Source organism: Callorhinchus milii, unplaced genomic scaffold (genome assembly GCF_018977255.1).
Source record: "Callorhinchus milii isolate IMCB2004 unplaced genomic scaffold, IMCB_Cmil_1.0 Scaffold17, whole genome shotgun sequence".
Classification (NCBI taxonomy): domain Eukaryota; kingdom Metazoa; phylum Chordata; class Chondrichthyes; order Chimaeriformes; family Callorhinchidae; genus Callorhinchus; species Callorhinchus milii.
The window spans coordinates 10,357,437-10,381,327 of NW_024704758.1; the positions used below are offsets into that span (position 1 = coordinate 10,357,437).

Below are 23,891 nucleotides of genomic sequence, written 5' to 3' on the forward strand. Positions count from 1 at the left end.
GCGCTTTTCACGTCGGGAGGACGTCCCAAAGCGCTTCACAGAACACACTGTAAAGTGAATTGACTGTATATTTGTGGGCGAACGCGGCAGCCAATTGCGCACAGCAATGTCCCACAAACAGTCGTAGATTGAAAATGACCAATTTATTATTGTTTTTGGTTTTGGAGGGACTATTATTAGGCTCTGTGTGGAGTAAGGAAACTTGCCCAAGGTTTCGCCCTCTGCCTGGAATTGAACTCAGGTCTCTCGCTTGCAAAGCGAGTGCTCCAACCACTGAGCTAAAGGTCCCCACAGCTGTTAACTCTTACTCTGCTCCTGGCCGAGAATCCCCCCACCCACCCCCAATAAAATTGGTCGCTCGCCCCAAGGTGGGACGCTGCGGCGCGCAACTGGCTGCCTGCGTTGGCGCCCACAAAATACCCGGCCGGTCCACTTGACGGGACACCCTCATCGTGCGCCGACCGCGTCTGGTGAAGCCCACGAAATACGCAGCCGATCCATTCCGTTCCAACAACGTAACGTGTGCCCGCGAGGCGCCTTTGAGACGTCTCGACCGGTCGCTGCGTCCGACGGCGAGGACGGTGGCTATTCATCCCGCGAAGCGCTTCGGGGCGTCCGTCTTCCCGACGCCCCACGAAACGCAATTGCACGCATTTGCGTTCGGTGATCCAATGCATTTAAAGCATCGAATGCAGATGCGTTTAATTGCATGAAACGAATGACATTAAATTAATGTCATTAAATGCATTTTTAATTGCATTAATTTGCTGCTGATGCTGATGCTGATGATGCTGATGATGATGATGGACCCTCCCGGCCTGCAGAGGGCGCTGTTTGTCCCGCCGGCCACCCGACCTCCCGGGCTGCAGGGGGCGCTGCAGGGGGCGGGGGGGGGGGGGCGGTGGTGCAGGAGTGGCGCCGACGGCAGGAGAGCGCGTTCGCCCGAGTCCAGTCCAGTCAGTGCAGTGCAGTCGCTCGGTCAGTCGGTCCCCGCGCCACACGATGACTACGGTGGAGGAGCTGTACCGTAACTACGGCATCTTGGCGGACGCCACCGACAACGTGGGTCAGGTGAGCGGCAGAGAGAGAGAGAGAGGGGGGGGAGAGGCCGCGAGCGGGAGGCCGGGGCTGCTCAGGCGGCGGCGGGGACTCCAGGCCCCGGAGCGCGGAGTGTAGGCCTCGGTCTCACCTGCGTAGCAGCTCCATCTCCTCCCCCCCCCCCCCCCCCCCCCGGGCTGCCCTCCACACACACACACACACACAGAGGCCTTTATGTAATGTATATTTTACACTTAAAGATAAATATATGTATATATGTGTATAATAATGAGGATTTTCTCTGCCCAGTTGTCGGCGGCGCTGCCTCGGGCTCTCCCCCCCCCTCCCTCCCCCCTCCCTCTATTTTCTACACAAAAGATAATCGTCAGTTTATTTTACAATGATAATGATAATAATAATAATAATCTTAACGTTGGATTCGGCGCCTCATCACGTCTTCGAGACGCCTCGAAGCGCTTCACGGACTACACTGTTCAAGTGAAGTGACTGTCTTTTTTTTGTGGGTGCAACAACATACGGTGTATTCTATTTTACGCCGTTTATTCTTTATATGTAGTGCGTCTGTGTGTGTGTGTGTATATATATATATATATGTGGATATATGCAGAATATATTTTATATACAGTCAATTCTCAATGCAGTTATAACGCTGAGATGGGCTTCGAGACGTCTCAATGTGATCAGGTGCTGTATCAAATGCAAGAATTATTATTATTGTTGTTGTTGTGATTATTATGTGGTAAGGCTCTTGTCGGGGGAGGGGAGAGCGAGGTCACACCTGATCGAGGTGTTTAGCGCACACACTTCCTCCCGCCCGTTTCACTGCAGGTTCAGCATCATTTTAGATGCTCAATGTGTGCGGGGTTGGGGCGGGGAGGGGGGAGCGCGGCGGTGGATGGATTTAATGGATTACAATGCTAAGTGGAGAAAGGTGTTGAAACCTTTTGGGGGGAAATGTTAAACCTCAATCTGCCCCTATTCCCCCCCCCCGACCACCACACACACACACACACACACACTTAAATCTAAATCGATCTTGAGTTTAGAACACAGTGAAAGACTTTGTCCTTCATCTCTCTAATTCGCTCTACACACACACACACACACACACTAACACGTTCAGGGGTTAAATATCCCCATTGCTTTACAAGGTCTACGGTGTTTAATGTAGTTGTGTCAGAAGATCAAGGGAACCGGTACTTCCAGCCATCCTGTAGTAGACAAAACAAACTGCATATTTTCTTTGACTTTGGTTACTGCTAATCTAACATTTGGTAAGGTTTAGTAATACGCTGATCCTGCAACATCGTTTGGCTCCACAGGACGATGTTTTCTTGAAATTAAAAATCCCACATATTGTATTGCAGTAGTTTTATTTCAATATTGCATTGAATTATTCTTTGGCTGACTTTGCTATGAAAAACACGTTCAGTATTTTTAAAGCTACGAATGACACAGGGTACGCAATCATGCAGGAGCGATATATTTCTGTAGGTAAACATTTAGAAAGTTTGTAAACTTGCTGTTTAAATTAAGTCCTTAACTGTAACAAAATAGTATGTAAATTTTCACTGGTTTGAAATAAATCATTAAGAAACTTTAGTACAACACATATAGCTTTGTTTCTAAAGTTTACACTCTTTATTTACTATTATATTTTTATTATGTTTTAGATTGTTTTCAAGTTCGTTCTAGATAAAAACCTGTTAAGCAAGTCAGCAGTAACGCCCCACATGTTAACTATAATCTAGGCAGTTATGTTTGTGACTTTTGTTTACCTTACAATCACATGAAGCTGATTTTTTTCTCACTTATCTTCACTTTTCACTGTGTTTTCCAATCAGTGGAATATTACTTGTGTTTACTGCATTTTGTAGAATTCCTACTCCAGTATGTTTATGTTTTTCTTGTCCTTTACAGTATAAAGATTCCTATCAGGCTATCCTAGATGGGGTGAAGAGCGGCGCAAAAGAAAAACGCCTGGCAGCACAATTTATTCCAAAGTTCTTTAAACATTTTCCGGAATTGGCAGATAGTGCTATCAACGCTCAATTGGATCTTTGTGAAGATGAAGATCTTTCTGTAAGAGTTCATTTTAGTTTTTTAAATCTTCGATTTTTGTTGTTGACGAGGAGACTTGTTATTTGCATATTTTCAAAATCTTCTGCACGGCAAAAGTTTTAAGTATCTTTTTTTTTAGATTCGTCGCCAAGCCATTAAGGAGCTGCCTCAATTTGCAACCGGAGAAAATCTTCCCAGAGTTGCAGATATATTAACACAGCTTTTACAAACTGGTATGTTTACTTTGTGGCAGCGTAGGATATTTCTACTGAGAATTTCTCTTTAAATCTTCCTTTACTATAGTTTTGCATTCAGTGGTGAGAGCATTAACCTTAGATTAATGTCTCATGCGAAAGATGGTATCTTCACTAATGCAGTGCTCCTCCAGCATTGCACTGAATTGTCAACCGAGATTATGAGCACACATGGCCTTGAACCCATAACCTCTGACTCAGGTGGGAATGCTACTAATTGACACAGGGTGACACTAAATAATGCCAATCCAAGAGATTAATAAAGCACCTATTTTAGTTTTAGACTAAATCTGTAACTATATGAGATTAATTTGAGTATCAGTTTCTTAAAAGGAATCTCTAACTTCTAAATACAGTGATACTAAAAATAACCCCCTCTGCCTGAATGGGTGACAATGAATACTCGTGTTAGAGCTACTTTATACTTGTATTTAAATAGCTATTAGATTTGGATGTATACCAGCTGTAACCTTAAAGAGAAGCATAATTATATGTACCTGTGGTCTGATGACAACAATTATATATTTATTTTTTTAGATGATAATGCTGAATTCAATTTGGTTAATAATGCATTAATATCCATATTCAAGATCGATGCCAAAGGTGAGTATTTTTTCAAATACATTTCAATATTCTATTCAAACATTGACATTAATTGGGTAAATATCTGGGCTTGATAGTTTTGAGGTATCTTTAGACACAGAAGTTGTGCCTTTGTTTTGACTTTACCAGTCAGCTGGTACCCTAACTGATGAAGCATTGAATCGCAGGAAATGGAAGTTCTTTTGCGCATCAGGCAATGGTTCAAGACTATGTTTCCCGCGATTCATTGCAGCTGGCCGGTAAGTGCACATGGTTGTGGAGTCCTGTAGCTCAGTGGTTAGAGCACTCGCTTTGCAAGTGAGAGACCTGAGTTCAATTCCAGTCAGGGCGAAACCTAGGGCAAGTTTCCTTACTCCACACGCCTAATAATAATCCCTCCAAAAAAACAAAATAATAATAAATTGGTCATTTTCAATCTACGACTGTTTGTGGGACATTGCTGTGCGCAATTGGCTGCCGCGTTCGCCCACAAATATACAGTCAATTCACTTTACAGTGTGTTCTGTGAAGCGCTTTGGGACGTCCTCCCGACGTGAAAAGCGCTATATCAAATGCAAGGATTATTATTATTATTATTATTATAATCAGTTAGCTTTCCTTTGTTCTAGTTTGAAGCGCGATGAACAAACACAATGCATTTCAGAAGGAGAAGTTTTTTTTACTTTATTTAATGCATGGTTATGGGTGTAAAGTAAGTGTATGGTAAAATCAGTTTAACCATTTCATATAGAAAAAATAAGTTGTCAAAGGGATGAACATTGTGCAATTTCTGTAATGTAATTTTCTCTAATTATTCTCTTTAGATCAAATGGTTATTTTACTGTAATGACTTTAAACCTTGTACAGTATATTTAAAATTAGTCTTTTTTATATTTTCTCTGAAAGGAACCTTAGGGGGCCTTTTCACACAGATAATGCAAGGTGAAGATATTGTGAGAGAGCGTGCCATAAAATTCCTTTCCACAAAACTAAAGGCCCTACCAGAGGAAGTAATGACTAAAGAAGTGGAAGAATACATCTTTGTCGAGTCTAAAAAGGTAAAGTTATGTTCAATTGTGAAGCCAAATGTACCATTGGAGGATGGAGCTTCAGCCTTTCTGCCCCCATCTCCTGGAACTCTATCCCGGAGCCCTTCAGCCTCGCCCCCACCCTTGCCTCCTTCAAGGCCCATCTCAAGACCTTCTTCTTCGATCGTGCCTTCGGTCACGTTCCTAATTAATAGATTAATTAAGACCTATATAAATGCAGTTTGTTGCTGCTGCTGTTGTTGTTGTTGTTGAAGACGAGTTGTATTTCAATGATCCAGTGGAGCACTTAGCACTTTTTGCGATATTAGATGATCATTATATATTTGCTTCTAAAGTTTAATCTTGTGTTGACTTTGATGTACTGATACAGTAGCATCCTGAAAATACTTGCACATGCCCAAGCATGAATTCAGTGGTCATAATAGTGGAGCATCAAGAAAAAATTAAAGGCGAGTTTTAAAATACACTTCAAATCAGACATGAATTGTAATCTCCATCATTAAACTAAATTATATGGATATGACCTGTCCTTATGAATCAGATGTGTAGTGAAAAATATTGTATCAACCGCTTCCACAATAAAACTTGGCTGTTTAAGAGATTAAATGATTGCTGTACATCGTATAATTTGAAGTTGAAGCCACAGTGAAGATCACAGGATCGAGGTTTCAGGTACTGCTGTGACAGTGGCACGAATTAAGTTTTAAGAACTGAGCATCTATTGGAGTCATTATGGAGTTTATAAATTTATAATCTGTTATCATCTTATAACCTGGATGCTGTTTTGTAATCCACAAAAATGGTCAGGATTTGATTTTCTGTGGTGAGCTGTTTTTTCTTCCTTTTTCTCAGGATTGCATTGGAATTAGAGTGCAGTTACCTTTTATGCTGTATTGCTGAAGAAAAGAAATATAAGAAATCTTTTAGGAAAATACTGTCTAAAAATATCTTGAGTAATGACTTTGGGAGAAAGGAGAAGGAAAAGCACCAGTGCATTTTGTCAAAAACTATATTATGTTGATGAAACCTGCCAATTAATAAAGCTCAATTGCCCAGCCAATTTGAAGGGAGGAACACTGCTATGGATTCCACAAATGCGCAAAAGTGCATTCGATCAGCTAACTGCAGAAATATGCTGACTCTATGATAGAGAGATGTTCTGATGACCATCTGTCCTCAGCTGTGCTTGTGTGCGTCTGAGGAAATGGGTAAGAAAGGGGAAACAGTCGTGCTGTTTGGTTTATTAAAAAAAAGTTTTAAAATGAAAGGTATGACTCTGCACATACACTTAAAAAAATATATTCACCATGTGGCAATGAATTGAAGTCAAACGTAAGGGATGTGTTTGCAGAAGTTTCAAAAGATCTTGGTTTCAACAATACACACCTTGTTATAAAATTCCAAGAATACCTATTTTCAGAATACATAGCAGCAGAAATACTAAATTGACTAGAGCCAAAGACCATTAATGAGGAAATAAAGTGTAGGAATACAAAACTCCTCGGTAAAAGTGTATCATAAAAATCCTCATTATTTTCCTAATATACATGATTCAGAGAACTGTTCTGTAAAACATAAACGTTTGCATGCATACTTTATTTTTAGGTTCTTGATGATGTTACAGGAGAGGAGTTTGTCTTGTTTATGAAGATTCTCTCTGGCCTGAAAAACCTTCAGACAGTAAGTGGCCGACAACAGCTGGTAGAGCTGGTGGCTGAGCAGGCAGATTTGGAGCAGGTGTTTAATTCTTCGGACCCAGACTCCGTGGACAGGCTTCTGCAGTGCACAAGACAAGCAGTGCCACTTTTTTCAGTAAGATTTTACTTAATTTTAAGTTATATTTGAGAGAAGCTGGATGAAAAGGTTATCTTTTGCAAAAAAAAATTTTGTGGGGTTTCTAATTACTGTGTATCAAATGTTTGGGTGTAAAAGGGGTGGATATAGATCATGATACTGATAAATCCCTGGTTTTCTTTGCAGTCTTTAATGCTGCATTTAAACTTCAGCATATCTAGTTGCTTTTCATACTGTCACATTGCTAATATGTGCATTTTGTGAGAATTTAGATTGCCCATTGAAGGCATTGTTTTATTTTTCAGAAAAATGTACATTCAACCAAGTTTGTCACATATTTTTGTGAACAAGTGCTGCCAAATCTAAGCTCCCTCACAAGTCCAGTGGAAGGACTTGACATTCAGTTAGAGGTAAGATACACAAATACTTAAATTCACTGATTCATTTCATTTACATACAAGTTGTTTATCAAAATACAGTCTTGATAAAGCTTTCATGTGTTAAAGTACAATGATTATTTGTACATTTATGTAACCATCTGTGCAATCAATCATTGAGCGGTTTGGTCAGCAAGCAGCAAAATTCAGTTTATCATGGGGTATCATTCCTGATTATATAAATTAATCCCAAACTGGTTTCTTAAATGATTTGAGAAAATTGAAGCATTAAAACCTTTATTAGTGGTTGGAAACCAACAGTTTATCACAAGATTTGTGATTGTCATGAGAAAGGAATTGGAAAACCTGATTGAAAATGGGTGCAAATCTATCTCCACAGTTTATATTAATCTCATTATAAAGTTCAATAAAATTTTGAAAAATCTTCTGTTGCATTGACTGGCTTCTAATTTTATCATGGATTTTAAGCTATGACTTAATATCCTGATATTTCAAAGATTTGTTTTATTTTTCCCTATGTATTTTTTTAAATGGAACACAATGTGCAAGTGACTGTTGTTTTAAAGTTGAAATGCAGAATTTTTAACTGGTGTTTGAATCCATACTCTTTTCAGGTTTTAAAGTTACTGGCAGAAATGACACCTTTCTGTGGCGATATGGAAAAGCTAGAAAGCAACCTGAAACAGTTATTTGAAAAATTGCTGGTAAGCATAAAAAAAATTATTGGACTGTGTGTATACTGTTCAGTGTTGAGACAAGTCTGCATTTATTTAAGTATATTCTGATTGAGTAATCTTTTATACTTTATGGTTCATTTTTCTTATCATTAGTATTATGAATTGCCCTGAACTTACAAATGTAAACTTTTTTTGTTTTCACCTTAAAGTATTTTCACATTGGTCCAGAAAGTATGCACAATGCTATAACAATACTCTAATATTCTCCCTCCTCCCCTCAAAGACACTGCCTCCTCTGAGTGAATGCTTCCACAGGCCATGGCAGCTCTATTACTTACTTAAATGGCCGTTCTTAATATAAGAGCTTTGTTAGTGAGCATTGCCAGGTTATGAAGCTACAGAGGGGCATCACAGTCCCATTCTGTTCTTGCCTGATATCAAAATGTGCACTTTTCGTAGTGGCATTGGATCACATTCAAGAGTGACTTTTTCCCCTCCAATATCGCAGAGCTCTAATTGTTCCAAATCCTGGTTCTGGCTAAAACCAGTTGACTCAGCATGGAGCAGGAATAAAATTGTATCTGAATGACAAATGTTTTATCGAAGTGTACCTTTAACCCAAGTTGATATAGTTGAGGGGTGCAATGAGAGCCCTTTTTACAACATTCTTAGAAACTGATCATTGCTGTAGCATTTCTAAGAAGGGGATTCCTGAGTAAACTTGCATTTCTGAAACACCTAGGAATATATGCCACTGCCCCCAGAAGAAGCAGAAAACGGAGAAAATGCAGGAAATGAAGAGCCCAAGTTGCAGTTCAGTTATGTGGAGTGTCTACTTTTTGGCTTCCATCAACTTGGGAAGAAACTTCCTGACTTCCTGACAGCCAAGCTCAATGCAGATAGATTGAAGGACTTCAAAATCAGGTAGAATCGATGTTTTGTAATATTTAATTTCATGCGCTGAATGTTCTGCAGGGGATCAAGATGCGCAAATGACATAATTATAAATACCGATGATTCCTTATAGTCACGAACAAGTTTTAAATATTTGCCTATTTTGCACAAAATCATTTAAAGTTTTCTTTCAGTTCCTGTATCTTGACAAGAAAGTTGGTGAATGTCTCTTTTTTTAACTTTTGTTATTGTCAGCATTGAATACTTTGATCAGGTCTAGTATGGCCAAATGCTGAGGCAATCTATCACCCATGCCAGCCGCATCGGTAAAAAATGTACTGCTATAGTGCGGTCAGGAACTGGGCCAGATTCCTTAAAATCAACAGAGAGATTTTCATCCTGATGAGATGTGGACTAGTTTTGAATTTCAGAGGAAAAAAAGAGGAAATTAGCATCTCATCTATATTGAACCCAAAATGCTATTTTTGTTTAGATTGCAGTATTTTGCTCGAGGTTTGCAAGTTTATATTCGGCAGCTTCGTCTTGCTCTGCAAGGGAAAACAGGAGAAGCTTTGAAAACTGAAGAGGTTCGTATGAGTGCTTATTGTCTTCACAGTCTTAAATTTAATAGTGGAGTCCTGTAGCTCAGTGGTTAGAGCACTCGCTTTGCAAGCGAGAGCCCCGAGTTCAATTCCAGGCAGAGGGCGAAACCTTGGGCAAGTTTCCTTACTCCACACAGAGCCTAATAATAATCCCTCCAAAAACCCAAAACAATAATAAATTGGTCATTTTCAATCTACAACTGTTTGTGGGACATTGCTGCGCGCAATTGGCTGCCGCGTTCGCCCACAAATATACAGTCAATTCACTTTGCAGTATGTTCTGTGAAGCGCTTTGGGACGTCCTCCCGACGTGAAAAGCGCTATATCAAATGCAAGGATTATTATTATTATTAATAGTGTTCTTACTTAAGTAATGGAAATGGTTCCATAGAAGTTTTGCAATGGACATTTTAGTACCATTAACCCTTTGATTAGCATGACTCTATATATTGTGGTTCAATTATAGTAACTGTTGGATAGAATTCAATTGGCAGAATTTTATGAAATTATGAAAAATGAGGTATAAAAAAATAACTTGGACCTTTAGACAGATTTGGTAAACCATGTTTTTTTTTCTTTTTCACAGAACAAGATTAAAGTTGTTGCACTAAAGATAACAAATAACATCAACGTTCTTATCAAGGTAATCACCAATAATCAAATTTTTGTAATTTTCGGGGGGCGAAGAAGCTGTGTATACACAAGTTGATCGCTGAGCTCTAAGCGTACGTCAACACTGCAACGTTGCAGCTGAGAGTAGGCAACTGTTATACCGCACATTACATTGTTTGGTTTTGTGGTTCATATGTACCTTGGTGACCTGCACCTAAGTGAAATAAACTGAATTAATCTTGTATAATGTGCAATGTGATTTTTTTTCCTCTTAGGATTTGTTCCACAACCCTCCCTCTTATAAAAGCACAATCACCCTTTCCTGGAAGCCTGTACAGAAAGTGGAAGGAGGGTAAGTAAGGTTATGAGCATGTTGAATTGTACTCTTCCTTCTCCTTTTGAATTGTATCAGTTGAACACTCACTAATTGATGAATAGATTCTGTTGACATTTCTAGGTGCTAGTCTGTTTTAACAATTTTGATTTGATCTTGTGCTAAATGCTTAAATAAATTGTTGTTAAATGTTGTATCAAAGGAATTAATGGCTTTTATTTTAACCGAACTCATGAACATTTTTTCACAGAAAGATGTAAAATAAAAATTTGGATTTACAAGATTTTTTTGGTTCTAATAGGCAAAAGCGAATGGCTAGTGAGGAAAATGCTTCTTCATCCCCTCCCAAGAAACAGTCTCCAATACAAAAACGGGACACCAGACAGATTTACAATCCACCAAGTGGCAAATACAGTGGCAACCTTGGAAACTTTCCATATGGTAAGCTTCACAAATTATAATCTTCTCAAATAGTTTGTCATTCAGATCAGGGAGATTACTGTTGGTCTCACCTGAAAGACTTTATCTTCAAACAACACAGCACTCCACCAAGACTATGAGCTCAAGGCTTATCGTAGAGCTTGAACTCAGAACTTTCTGACCCTATTGGAATCAAAAATATATTACTGCTTAAAATATAATGTTGGTATCAGAAATATAAGTAAGAAATGCTTGTTTGTTAGCTAACCTGGGGAATGACAAGTTTGCTATTAAACTGATTGTTTGATCAGGTAAATCTTGTTTATAATGTGCTTGTCTGTAATGAAATGATTTGTAGAAACTATAAGCCTGATCAGAATCAGCAAAATGGTAGCGTTTATGTCTAAGCTTGACATACGTTACAGGTTACTTGGTATAACGTTAGATAAATTGTTATGAGAAAATGATAGTATGTGTGTCTTGATGAGTTCAATTGGTTCAGAAGTAAGAACTGTGTTCATTGCAGCTGCAGCTTTCTCGTAAATTATTGATGTAACTGCATTGTTTCAATCAAAATCAGCTCATGAGCTCAAGGGCAGTCCCGGCTTCTTTAAACCAGACGCAAGACAATTGTCAGGTGGGTGAGGAGATGCAGATTTGTACGGACCATCCTGATGTTTAACAAAAAGGACAATCATAAAAGAGGTATAGCTAAGCTATACTTTGTTCAGTCAGAATTGGTCATCATGGTGTTCGAACTGAGATGATGAGAGCGAGTGCATCCTTCGCTTCCCTGATGATTTTGCTACTATCTGAGCCAAGCAACACATAAGATGAATATCTCAAAAATATTACTAAGAGGACCAGCGATTGAGAAGATGTGTACAAAACAAAATTTGTTTTCTTTTTGCAGAACAAAGAGGTGGCTTTCGTGGAGGAAGAGGCCGAGGCTGGGGAGGCCGGGGGAATCGGAGCAGGGGGCGACTGTATTAGAACTGACAGCTCTTTCACCTAGGATGTTTTGCAGTAGTTACTGTGTGAAAATATGTCGAAGAGATCTTTACAGAGCACCTGCAAGAACTGCCAGTAGCCTTCAAAGGAGGATTCTGTATTTAAACAAGCCTCATTTCTAAAGATACCTTTGTACATTTCAACCTGTGTTTATAAGTGGGAATGTGAAGCTGTTTTCGCAAACCCACTCTTGTTCTAAAATTTGCTTTTTATTTCCTTTCCTTTGTTTTATACGGCTCTTCTGTTTATAATTAGACTTGTGGGATTTTTCAAAACAGAAGCACAGCAACAATAGACATTCCAAAATCCATCTTTGCAAAGCACCGTGGTAAAAATTAGATTGTGGTAGGAAAGTACATAAATGGTATCATTTTACCGTAGCGTATTGTGTGACTTGACTGTTTCCTACTCACGAGTGATATGAAACTCTCACATGTGGTCCTTTTGTGGTCAGGACTACTCTGGAAGCCAGTTCGTAGTTTTCACGCTGCTCTGGGTTTTTTTTTAGTGCTTGTGAATTCCTGTTGCGCCATGAAAGTAAATCGGCAAGAGAAAGGATGTGACTTTGGATTTGACATGCATGAGTAAACTTGCTATGTTGGATTCGGCAGCACGAGCTTTACTCAGTTATTGGAGCTGTTGCTGTTCTGACTGAATTAAATGTGTTTTTCCTCCCATCAGACAAGCAATCTAATGTGAAGCCCTTTTTCAGTGCCAGAGACATCGGGTGGCATGTGCATTAAAACAAATTTCCCTTTTTTTAAAAAAGAACTTTTAACTTCCCTCTCCCACCCTATTGAGAAAATCCAGTGCTTCTGCTTGGCACCTGCTGTGACGTGCCAGCAAAAGCTGAGGAGCTAATTTTCTGGAAGGTATTGATGCAAATCAGTACTATTTGCAGTGTGGTGTAGCTTTAGTAACTAAAGGGAGTGTGGGGAGTAGTGTTTGTGTAGAACATGGCACTAGGGGCATGCGTCCCATTTTGTGCAAAAAAAGATGAACAACTCTTGACAGAGTTTGGGGGAGAAAAAGTTTAAATATCATTGCCCTGTTGGGAACAATGACATTTAAACATAAGTTACATCTGAAGTGCAATATTATATTCCAGTACTAAAATACAATATTCATGCAAACTTGCAGTTTTTCGTAGTTTGCATGTGTTAAGTACTGAGATACTAAAGTACTCGATTCCAGATAACAAGTGGTGACGTACAATGATTTGCTTCATCTCAAATCTCTGTGTGCAGTCCCCCCTTTGATCCCTATTTTGTTTTCTACCCTAGTTAATCCCCTCTTGTGTTTATGATAATATCAGTCCACTGTGATAACACCTAAAGAAATCGTTTCAGTTTAATGTCCAGTGCCCAACAGTCATCATGTAACTTCTCTGTGCAGCTACTGTGGTTCCCTGGTGTGCACCCACTCCTAATAATCCGAATGCAGGAGTCAAATCTTTTTCTTGTGTAACTATTTTAGCCGTAATCTATTCCAGATAGTGAACTAATGATATGTATTAATCTTTGGCTGAGCCTTACATATGATTGACCATAAATAAGTAGCATGAAATGTTTTGTTTCATTGATCAAATTTTCACTAGGAGTAGCTTGACACTCAATTTAGAAGTTCTGGCTGAATAATGTCTTGTAGGTATTGCACTTTAGATTTGATTTGTTAGTCAGGAAATAGCCCTGGTGCGAAAACAGCAAATTATGTTCCTTAATTAGTTATTTTGATTGAATTGTCGAAGGAGATCAGAGATGGAGTCTGTCCCTTCTCTAAGCTAACCTGAGTTTTGTAACATTTTACATCAGGAATTCATTATTGCTATTTGTTCACATTAGGATTGGTTCCAATTAAACCTATAGCGCACGCTCACAGATATAATTGTAAGCATATTGCTAGTGTCATTCCCATCACCACTACATTATACTAAGTTTTACAAATTTAAAAGGTATAGATATAGAAATTTAGAAGCATTGAGGAATGGATGGATTGTAAAGTAAATCACAAATTCAATTTTCATTTTACTGTTGCAGCTTTTCACTCAAATGCCTTTGCTGTATTAGAGGCTTGTACTTTCTGTTTGACAATATGTCATTATAAATTAATCATAAAATACAATCCCAGCATCACGTGAGTCGTACATTTAGTTTCCTACCCAAAAAAGTCAGATAAATGGCTAAATGATAATAGTTTCTTGGTCCCAAATAATCCTAAATCCTACGTAAATCCTCTCCTAACTCATAATGCTGATACAGCACTTACTGCAGCATTGAAATACCACGTGTGCAGTTTTCATTTGAAACAAGTGCAGAAAACGGAAGTCTTGACCCATCATGTGCACTTACAAGCTGCAGTGAAGCAGTAGCACCAAGTACAGTACAGTGTACTACGTTTAAATAAACGTGGAAAACAACGTCTTGACCCATCGTGGCATCAGGCATTACAGGTACAACTAAACGTAAGTTAGTGAGATAATTTTGTATAAGTCGTATATAATATATACTTTGCGCAAGTCATATTAAATGTTAAGGTCCCGACTGTTCCTGAATCCTCGTACAGGTAAACCCTGTACGAGGATTCAGAAACTCCAGCGTTCTTTGTGCACAAAGTTGTTTCACTCATTTAATGCAATGGAGGAAACCCAGAGGTACTTTCCCTTTGGAACCTAATGTGAATTGGTACGTGCAAAACTCAATTCAACCCTTTGATACTGTTCCCCAATACTTTCCTAATGTGAANTTTTTTTCTCTATTTTAATATGTGCATGTGTTGGTACAGTACTTCTTATAAAAATTCTTATCCACTATTCTAAAGTGTAGTTTCCCTTTCCTGTAGTTAGAATTCACATATTTGCAACATATCACAGTGACGGTAATAACTGTTGACATTTCCGGTGAAAACAGATGACTTCTATACAATTAGTGGGGGAGGAAAACTGATTAATGGCAAAACTAAATTAGCGTTCATACGAAATAGCTAGTAACAGAAAAAGAGTGACCCCAAAGGGAGGCGGGAGAGAAGAAAACATCAGTATTTAGTAGATACGATTTGGTAAAAATTAATCTGATAATACTGAACATAATTTAGTTTCTGTCAGGTAACAATATTTGAGCAGAGTTCTCTGGACCTGATCTGCACATCCTGAGCCTTTTGTCACCTGCCATTTTAATTGCATTTTCTAATGGGGATCATGGTCCTTCATGGTCACCTTTGATCAAGGGCATTCAACACTCAGGAATCCTGGGCATAGAGACCAGTGATCTGGGACAAACAAATTGCTTGTATCAAATTTGTTCTTCAGTTGTTTCATTTTGAAAGGCAGTTACATCCAAACACGAGGTAATTTGTTGTTGTTCATCATTAGTTAGACGAAAACAATTTGATCTCCATATTTTAATTTTTATATTAAGTTAGTAAACAAGCATGCCATTGTGTAAGTGTGTCTGTGTGCATCAATCAAGTTCTTTGTCCATCTGCTTATTCATCTGTAATGTATTTCAGAACATAGATTAACTCTTTAAGACAGTAGAATAATCTTAAAAGTGCCTTCCACCACTGGATATTAAACCAAAATGCGGAATCATGAGATATTAAACTGGCTGCAATTCCACCTCATAATATTATTCTAAGAGGCATTTCCAATGATTAAGGTTTAGCAAATTTTAAGACGGGCATAAATATCATTCTGTGAATACCCCCATTCCAAGATTGTCAAAATGCACTTTGGACGATGACTCTTCGTGATAATTACTGATAAGTGTAATGAATGAATTTGCAGGTAAACGCCAATATGTACACAGCAGTGTTTGACAAACAGCCAGGAGATGAATGACCAGTTTAACTGGAGGGACTCAAGCAATTCCAGGAATTGTTGACCATGAGATTTTTAACGTCCATTTGAACAGGCTAATGGACCTCAGATTTAATGGCTCGTCTGAAGGATGGCACCTACTACAGTGCAGTGCTTCCTCAACAGATGATGAACTCAAAGTTTCCAACTTGAACCCACAAGCTACTCACCCAGTGGTGAGTGTTATTAACCAAGCCAAGCTGACACGTGGTTTCTTAGCAACTCAATGTTATTTTGCAAACACTGATTTAAGTCAAATGAAATATGTATAAAAAGTTGGCTTTAAAATTCCCTAATGTGTCAAAATGAAAATGATATACCTACCAGAAAATAAATTGCACCCTTCTTCAGAAATTTACAAATCTAAGTGTAGTATTTAATATGTTGAATCCAGATTCACAAGAGTTGGAAGCCAGAAGAACACAATAAGCATGTTAAACCCATATTTTTGACAATTTTGCATTGCAACATGTATGCATAAACTGCTTACTATATTTTACAAAAAAAATTATTTTGTTTCTGCAGATATGACCAAAATCTGAATGATGGCTACAGTTAGGCATGGTTATGGAGCACAGTTATAGATTTATACACGGCTGGGGATGAGTACCTCTTAATAAATGTGTTTCAAGTAAAAGCTATCCCTTTCATTTACTTACTTGGAAATGATAAATTAGTATGCCAGCCCACTGCCAAAGGTAGCTGGCAGTATCTGTTAAACTAACATAGTGTACCAAACAGCATTAGAGTATTTATTCCTGTGTGATAAAACTGTCTTCTCTGTTGAAAATAACCAAGAAAGTTGGCTCGTGCTCCAGAGGCCATGAAAGCCTCTTGTCTTCTAATACAAAGCAACTGGTGATAGAGCTTCATTGTCTCAAGCCTAAAAGTGTTTCAGCTTCCCTTTTTTATAGAAAAAATCATGTGAGATGATGAAGACCAGAAAGGACGTAAAAAGCTAAAACAAAAACATAAAGTGTAGTTTCCATATACTTTTTTATGCCAAAGTCATTCTAATCACAGAAAGCATACGAATGCTGTATTACATATACTGCAAATTGGTAACTTTGCCAAGCACGTAAAACCTAATCTTGGAAATCAAACGGGAACGAAGAGCATTGCTAAGTCAATCTTGTTCCCAAAATTTTAGTTTGGGGTTTGTGGAGGTCAGATGCCAGTAAGCATTTCTTCACTATTTAATAGTTGGAACGGGTTGTCAGGAAGAGTGGGCAGTGAGCCAATTTTTTTTTTAAAAATGCACTAACTTGAGATCCCATAAGCACTATTTGAGAGGGGAGATTCTCAGTGTTTTGGCCAATAACCCCCCCCCCCTCACAAATAAATTTGATCACTTACTCCACTTTACATTATATCCTGAGATGCGCTTTAAGACGTCTCAACAATGCGATGAAGTGCTACACCAAATGCAAGGATTATTATTATTATTAATTGAACGCTGATGCTGTAGGTGTGGGGGGGGGGAGAGCTCTCTGGTCAGCCGGGCGGGTGTCTTGGCACGTGGAAAACCCGTCACCTCGCTTCAGCGTATCCAAACCAAGCTTGAGATTTCCGCACGGCATCCCGCCAACACGTGGGAAATCCCGGGGATAGATCGTCGGATTGGAACGCACGCGCTCTCTCTCCCTGGAGGGAACGCATCCATCCGGTTTACCTCATCCCGGAAAGCATGAGGCGCAGGTTGGCAGGAGGCGAGGCTCGGGGGAGGACCCCTAAGTGGGTGGGTAGTGGGGGGGGGGTTACTGCTGGAGTCTTAACAGCTAAAATGCCAACAGGTTGCCATTGACATTGCTGCCTTGTGTGTGTGTGTGTGTGTGTTGTCTTCCTGCCCCGCACAATGATGGCGGCCACTCTGTGTTGTGTTGCCCTCCTGCCCCGCACAATGATGGCGGCCACTCCTCCGTGTTGCGTGTGTTGCCCTCCTGCCCCGCACAATGATGGCGGCTACTCCTCCTCCGTGTTGTGTGTGTGTGTTGCCCTCCTGCCCCGCACAGTGATGGCGCGGGTTCCGGGCCCGCGGTGACGCACGTCCGGCCCGTTGTGAAGGGAGTCCTCCGACTCGGGGGGAGGGAGGGGCCTTGGAGTTGAACATGGCGGCGCGCGGCGACGGCGGCGGCGGCGGGAGCCCGAGCAGAAGCAGCGGCTACGGTTTGCTCCTCGGCGTCCTGGTCACCGCTGCGGGGAGCTGTGTGGCCACCACGCACTGGATAGTGACGGAGGACGGGAAAATCCAGCAGCAAGTAAGTCAGGGGGGAGAGAGAGAGAGAGAGAGGGAGGGAGGGGGGAGGGTGTGTGTGTGTGTGGGGGGGGGGGGGGGTGTGACCAGGCCCCGCCGTGCGGTAAAGCGACGCCAGAGCTGAGCCGGGCAGCAGCGTGTGACAGGCGAGGGGGGGGAGGCGGGAGGGGAGGATTGAAGCGGTTTGGTACAACACGACCCCCGTGTTGCGGAATTGTCGAGAGAAACCACCCCCTCTCCCCCCCTCCCTCCCCCTCTCCCCCCCCTCCCCTCCCTCTCCCCTCTCCCCCCTCCCCATCACACGCACAACTGTCTGGTTTCGGTTCCCTCTCCTCAATTAACTTTCCCCCCCAAAAAAAATTAAATAATGTCAACATTCCCCATCCCCACCTGGTGCTGCTGCTGCGGCTCATCCATTTGTTCTGGTTCTCATAGGCTTCGATACCCCCCCAACCCCCCCCACCCCAACCCCTTCATTCTGACTGGGACCTAATTTGGAGTTCAATTCAATTCCACCCCTGAAAACTAAAGGGACAAGTTGGGGCTGGTCTTGTGTGTCTGATCCCCCCAAAATAGCTCTCTCTTCCCCCCCCCCCCCCCCCCACACACACATCAACACCACCACCACCAACATTTAGTTGTAAGATTTCAACGAGTTCTTTTTTTTTTAATTTAAAAACAAAAAAAAAGAGGAAAAAACCGTATACAAGGAAAGGTATTTGATGGGGAGGGGAGAGCAGGTATTACGGGCAGAAGAATTTGTCCGCCTCGTTTTTTTTTTTCCGGGGGTTTGAATTTTTGGCTGTGTTGCAACTCTTGGGTGGATCACTCAGGTAGGAAGCGAGAACCGAGCGTCGCAACTGGAACGAAAGCGGCACAAGCGCCGCAAGTGACAGTTGCGAAGGCTGTTTGCTGATGTGGAAGCTTTTTCCTGCCAGTCTCCAGTTGGTGGCATGCTGGTTTGACTCTCTTTGTTTTTGCATTTTCTCTTTACCGCCAATCCTGAAAAACCTCTTGTCAAGATTGGGTTTCTGCCCCAAAGATGAATTCCGCAAATGACGGCTGCAAACTTCCCAAAGTTTCTGCTCGCCAGAAGTTGACTCGACTGAAGCGTTTTATTCAAGTGTTCAAGAATGAAACACATTTTTTCAGCAGGATTTACCTGCGCCCAACCCTGTTCCCATTCGGGACACTCATCTGTTGGCACCACTACAAGAATAGCAGTGAATCACGATATGTGGGTGTATGGTGCTGGAAGCCATTTGAAGTCTCTTGTCAAATACACACACTTCAGAACTTTGAATAAAAGTGTCGCTTCCTATTTGGGTCAGACGAATAAAACCAGATGAAACTCCCTTGTTTTTAAGGATTGTGTTGAACTATAGATTGAAATGGCAGGATTCATAAATCCTGAATATATACCGTGCTGTCTATTATTCTCAAATGACTGTCTCTCCTGTTCTCATTGGAGTTTTCTGATATGCATTGAATCTTAAGTATGCTTTATGTCTGTTTAACTGATGGCTTGTTAGAATAAAACTGCATAGAAATGCACATTGTTCTGCACAGTAGGGGGCATTTGGCATATTGTGTTTGTATTATCGTGAAGGCTGGGAATAAAAGTTTGTATGGTTAGGATTTTAACACTAGACTTCAATGAACCATTGATAATTAGTCATAATTCACTCAGTATCCATTTAGCCCTGAAATTATCTTTTGAGCAGAAATCCACTCTTAATAGAGATTTTCAATACAGAGAAAATGCAAAAATAAAGTATCAAACCACCATGCCACAAACTGGAGCCAGACAGAAAAAGCTTCCACATCAGCAAACAGTCTTTGAGCAAAGTCAATAGATAGGTTGGTGCTTTTGTACTGTATGTTAGTGGAGCCCAGGCTGAGAAGTATTCATGCTGCTTTTAGTTCTGAAAATCCAGTGGAACATTGAAGCAAAATACAGTAAACTCACTACAACTTAATCCTCTAAGGGAAAAGGGTTCAGCGACTAGTTATCCAGGTAAATTAGGCATAACTAGTTATCTAGAGTGGCAAATTCGGCATAGGTGGAGGGAAAGGGCGGGTTAGTAGTGGGTTAGGAGGTCGCAGGGGTGGGACAACCTCTATTGAGTGCCCACACCAGTTATAAGATAGGACAAGAGGCCTCGGTGATGTAAGACCCATCTTATAGGATAAAGTATCCAAACAATTTTATCTTTTAAGTGCTTCTATAGTAACTCATTTCTAGAATGTGTTAAGTGAAGTTAAAATTAAAGTGGATTCCCTTTTTAATCGTTTGCATGGGCAACAGACGGGATATTGACAGCTTGGAGACTTAATTGGTCTTGACAAGTTAAGACAATGTGGATTTATCTGGAGTTTATTGTAATGTGAAACCAGGGAAGGAAAGAAAGAGTTCCTTACTTCTGTTGATGGACTGGTTGAATCAATGCTTTTGTATTTTTTTAAAAAAAACTGATTATATTGTAGTTTTAAATCCTAACGAAATGTTAGCCAGAGCACTTTTACTTGGTCCTATTGATTTTCACTTCACTAATGCTGTACATAAGTGAGGGCTGTATTGAAAAATGCTCAGATATTTGAATAAGATTGTGTTAATTATGTTGTGGGTCACAGTGCAGAGGTTTGGATTTTAATTTTGAGAGACTTAATTCCAAAATACTGCAAAGTCAACGTGATTTGACCACAATCTGATTGCAAAGATTTGCATTTTTTTTGATATAGCGCTTTTCACGTCTTCTAGACGTCCCAAAGCGCTTCACAGAATATACTGTAAAGTGAATTGACTATATTTGTGGGCGAACGCGGCAGCCAATTGCGCACAGCAATGTCCCACAAACAGTCATGGATTGAAAATGACCAATTTATTATTGTTTTTAGTTTTGGAGGGATTATTATTAGGCTCTGTGTGGAGTAAGGAAACTTGCCCAAGGTTTCGCCCTCTGCCTGGAATTGAACTCAGGTCTCTCACTTGCAAAGCGAGTGCTCTTACCACTGAGCTACAGGACTCCACGATAGTGTACAGATGATAGTATATGTTCAAAAAATGTACAGTAAATTTTATCTTTACTCATTGAGACTTTCAATTTCTATTTATAGTTTAAAATCCTTATTTTTCCGATGTCTGTTAACTAGTCCCACTTTCAGTGAATAGAAGAAAGTTTTGAAAGATAAAATGAAAGTGGCATATGTGGCAACTGTAACAACAACAGCAAAATTACATTTGTAAAGCGCCTTTCACTTCGGGAGGACGTCCCAAGGCGTTAGACAGACAGTTAAGGACCCAAGCTGGGGTGGGGGAGGGCGGGGGGAAACCGAGAGATCAAAAGCACGGTCGAAGAGGAGGGTCTTGAGATGGGTCTTGAAGGTGGCGAGGGAGGGGGTGCGGGATAGAGTTCCAGAGAGTAACTGTGGCATATCTGCAATGTGTCCATTTAATTGATATGGCTTTTAAACCAGAATAGTTTAACTGCTAGTGAGTCATGGTGCTAAAATTTTTAAATCTGTACCATATTGTGAAACATGTTGCTTAACCCATACTGAAAATATCAGTTTAGTGACCAATTGCCTTAAGACCATAAGATGTAGGAGTAGGCCATTCAGCCCCTCAAGCCTGCCCCGCCATTTAATAAGATCATGGCTGATCTTCTAACCTAATTCCATTTACTCGCCTTATCCTCATATTCCTTAATCCCTCTATCCTTTAGAAATCTATCAACCTCAGTATTGAATATGTTCAAGGACTGAGCATCCACAACCTTCTGGTGTGGAGAATTCCACAAATTCACTACCCTCTGAATGAAGAAATGTTTCCTCAACTCAGTTCGAAAAGGCCGACCCTTAATCTTTAGACTATGACCCCTAGTTTTAGATTATCCAACCAGGGGAAATAGTTTCACGGCATCTACCCTGTCAAGACCCTTAAGAGTCTTATAGGTTTCTATAAAATCACCTCTAATTCTTCTATATTCTGGAGAATATAGACCTAGTTTACTCAACCTATCCTCATAGGTCAACCCCCTCATCCCAGGAACCAACCTAGTGAATCTGCACTGCACCCCCTCTAAGGGGAGTATGTCCTTTCTTAAATAAGGAGACCAAAACTGCACACAATATTCTAGGTGCGATCTCACCAAGGCCTTATGCAACTGCAGCAAGACTCCCTACTCTTGTACTCTAACCCTTTTGCAACGAACGCCAACATGGCATTAGCCTTCCCAGTTGCTTGCTGTACCTGCGTGCTAACTTTTTGTGACTGGTGTACAAGGACACCCAAATCCCTCTGAACACTAACACTACCCAGTCTCTCGGCCTCTAGAAAATAATCCGTTTTTCTATTTTTACTAACTAGGTAAATAACTTCACACTTCCCCACATTATACTCCATCTGCCACCTTCTTGCCCACTCACCTAACCTGTCTATTTTCCTTGCATTCTTCGTGTGTCATCCTCACAGCTTATTCTCCCACCTATCTTTGTATCATCTGCGAATTTAGATATGTTAAGTTCTATTTCCTCATCTAAATCATTGATGTAGACAGTAAATAATTGAGGCCCAAGCACTGATCCTTATGGCACTCCACTAGTCACATCCTACCAACCTGAGAAGGACTTGTTTATCCCTACGCTCTGTTTTCTTCCTGTTAGCCACTCTCCAATCCGTGCTAATATATTATTCTTAATTCCATGGGCTCTAATCTTATGCAACAGCCTTTAATGTGGCACCTTGTCGAATGCCTTCTGGAAATCCAAATACACCACATCTACTGGATTCCCCCTATCTAACCTGCTAGTTATATCCTGAAAAAACTCAATAAGATTTGTTAAACATAAATTCCCTTTCATAAAGCCATGTTAACTGCCTAATCATGTTATCATATTCTAAGTACCCCACGATGACATCCCTAATTGAAGACTCTAGAATTTTCCCTACCACCGATGTCAGACTAACTGGTCTTTAGTTCCCCATTTTTTGTCTCCCACCCTTCTTAAATATCGACCTTACATTTGCAACCTTCCAATCACTGGGAACCATTCCAGAATCCAGGGAATTTTGGAAGATTAAAAACAATATCTGGGCAGCCACCGCTTTAAAACCCAAGGATGCAGGCCATCAGGTCCAGGGGATTTATCGTTTTTTAATTCTATCAATTTCTCTGGTACTATTGCTTTACTGATGTTCATTTCTTTAAGTTCCTCACTAACATTAGCCTCCAGGTTCCCCTCTATTTTCCGTAAGTTTTTAGTGTCCTCTAACATGAAGACAGAAGCGAAATATTTGTTTAATGACTGCCATTTCTTTATTCTCCATTATAATTTCTCCTGTCTCTGCCTGCAATGGACCCACATTCACTTTTGATAGTCTCTTCCTCTTTATGTACTCGTAAAAACTCTTACAATCTGTCTTTATGTTCCTAGCTAGTTTGTCCTCATAATCCATTTTCTCCCTTTTAATCAGTTTCTTGGTTTTCCTTTGCTGTTCTCTAAAGCCCTCCCAATCCTCAGGTTTACTGCTCTTTTTTGCAGTGTTATAGGCCTCTTCTTTTAATTTTATACTTCAACTAACTTCTCTAGTTAGCCAAGGTTGAACCACTTTTCCCGTGGTATTTTTATTTTTCCAAGGGAATATGTGATCACTGGGAGTTATGTATTATATCTTTAAATGTTTGCCATTGCTGGTCTATCGTCATTTTTTAATCTAATTTCCCAGTCTATTTTAGCCAAATCTTCTCTCGTACCTGCAAAGTTGGCTTTATTTAAATTTAAGACCCTTGCTTTGAATTCAACTATATCACTCTCTGACTTAATGTTAAATTCCATCATGTTATGGTCACTCTGCCCTAGTGAAGCCTTAACTTCCAGATTGCTGATTATCCCTATTTCATTACACAAAACAAGATCTAGGATAGCCTGCTCCCTGGTTGGTTCCTCAGCATATTGTTCTAGAAAACTATCTCTAATGCATTCTATAAACTCATCCTTTTATTTACTTTTGCCAATTTGGTTTTCCCAGTCTATA

General features: G+C 40.2%; 2 protein-coding genes across 2 annotated transcripts in view; both read left to right on the forward strand.

Annotated features, from left to right (window-relative positions):
- Positions 1 to 893: 893 nt before the first annotated feature.
- On the forward strand, positions 894 to 14,556 carry api5 (apoptosis inhibitor 5). The gene is made up of 14 exons (XM_042341428.1): positions 894 to 1,071; positions 2,980 to 3,141; positions 3,260 to 3,353; positions 3,912 to 3,977; positions 4,863 to 5,014; positions 6,611 to 6,817; positions 7,105 to 7,209; positions 7,812 to 7,901; positions 8,617 to 8,798; positions 9,262 to 9,355; positions 9,957 to 10,013; positions 10,258 to 10,334; positions 10,618 to 10,757; positions 11,650 to 14,556. Exons 1-14 carry the CDS (start codon positions 1,003 to 1,005, stop codon positions 11,727 to 11,729), a joined length of 1,575 nt encoding a protein of 524 aa, XP_042197362.1. The 5' UTR covers positions 894 to 1,002; the 3' UTR covers positions 11,730 to 14,556.
- A 3,152-nt stretch (positions 14,557 to 17,708) lies between these two features.
- ttc17 (tetratricopeptide repeat domain 17) overlaps positions 17,709 to 23,891 on the forward strand; it is a 32,740-nt gene continuing 26,557 nt past the window's right edge. Inside the window, exon 1 of the mRNA XM_042341579.1 lies at positions 17,709 to 17,858. Coding sequence (XP_042197513.1) covers positions 17,709 to 17,858 — 150 coding nt within the window. The remainder of the gene's footprint in view (positions 17,859 to 23,891) is intronic.

Excerpts from the sequence above, each read along its gene's own strand:
- api5 (XM_042341428.1), top strand. The coding sequence starts at position 1,003 with ATGACTACGGTGGAGGAGCTGTACCGTAACTACGGCATCTTGGCGGAC. Across the intron at positions 3,978-4,862 it reads ATTCAAGATCGATGCCAAAG|GAACCTTAGGGGGCCTTTTC; the intron begins GTGAGTATTTTT and ends TTTCTCTGAAAG. Across the intron at positions 5,015-6,610 it reads TCTTTGTCGAGTCTAAAAAG|GTTCTTGATGATGTTACAGG; the intron begins GTAAAGTTATGT and ends CTTTATTTTTAG.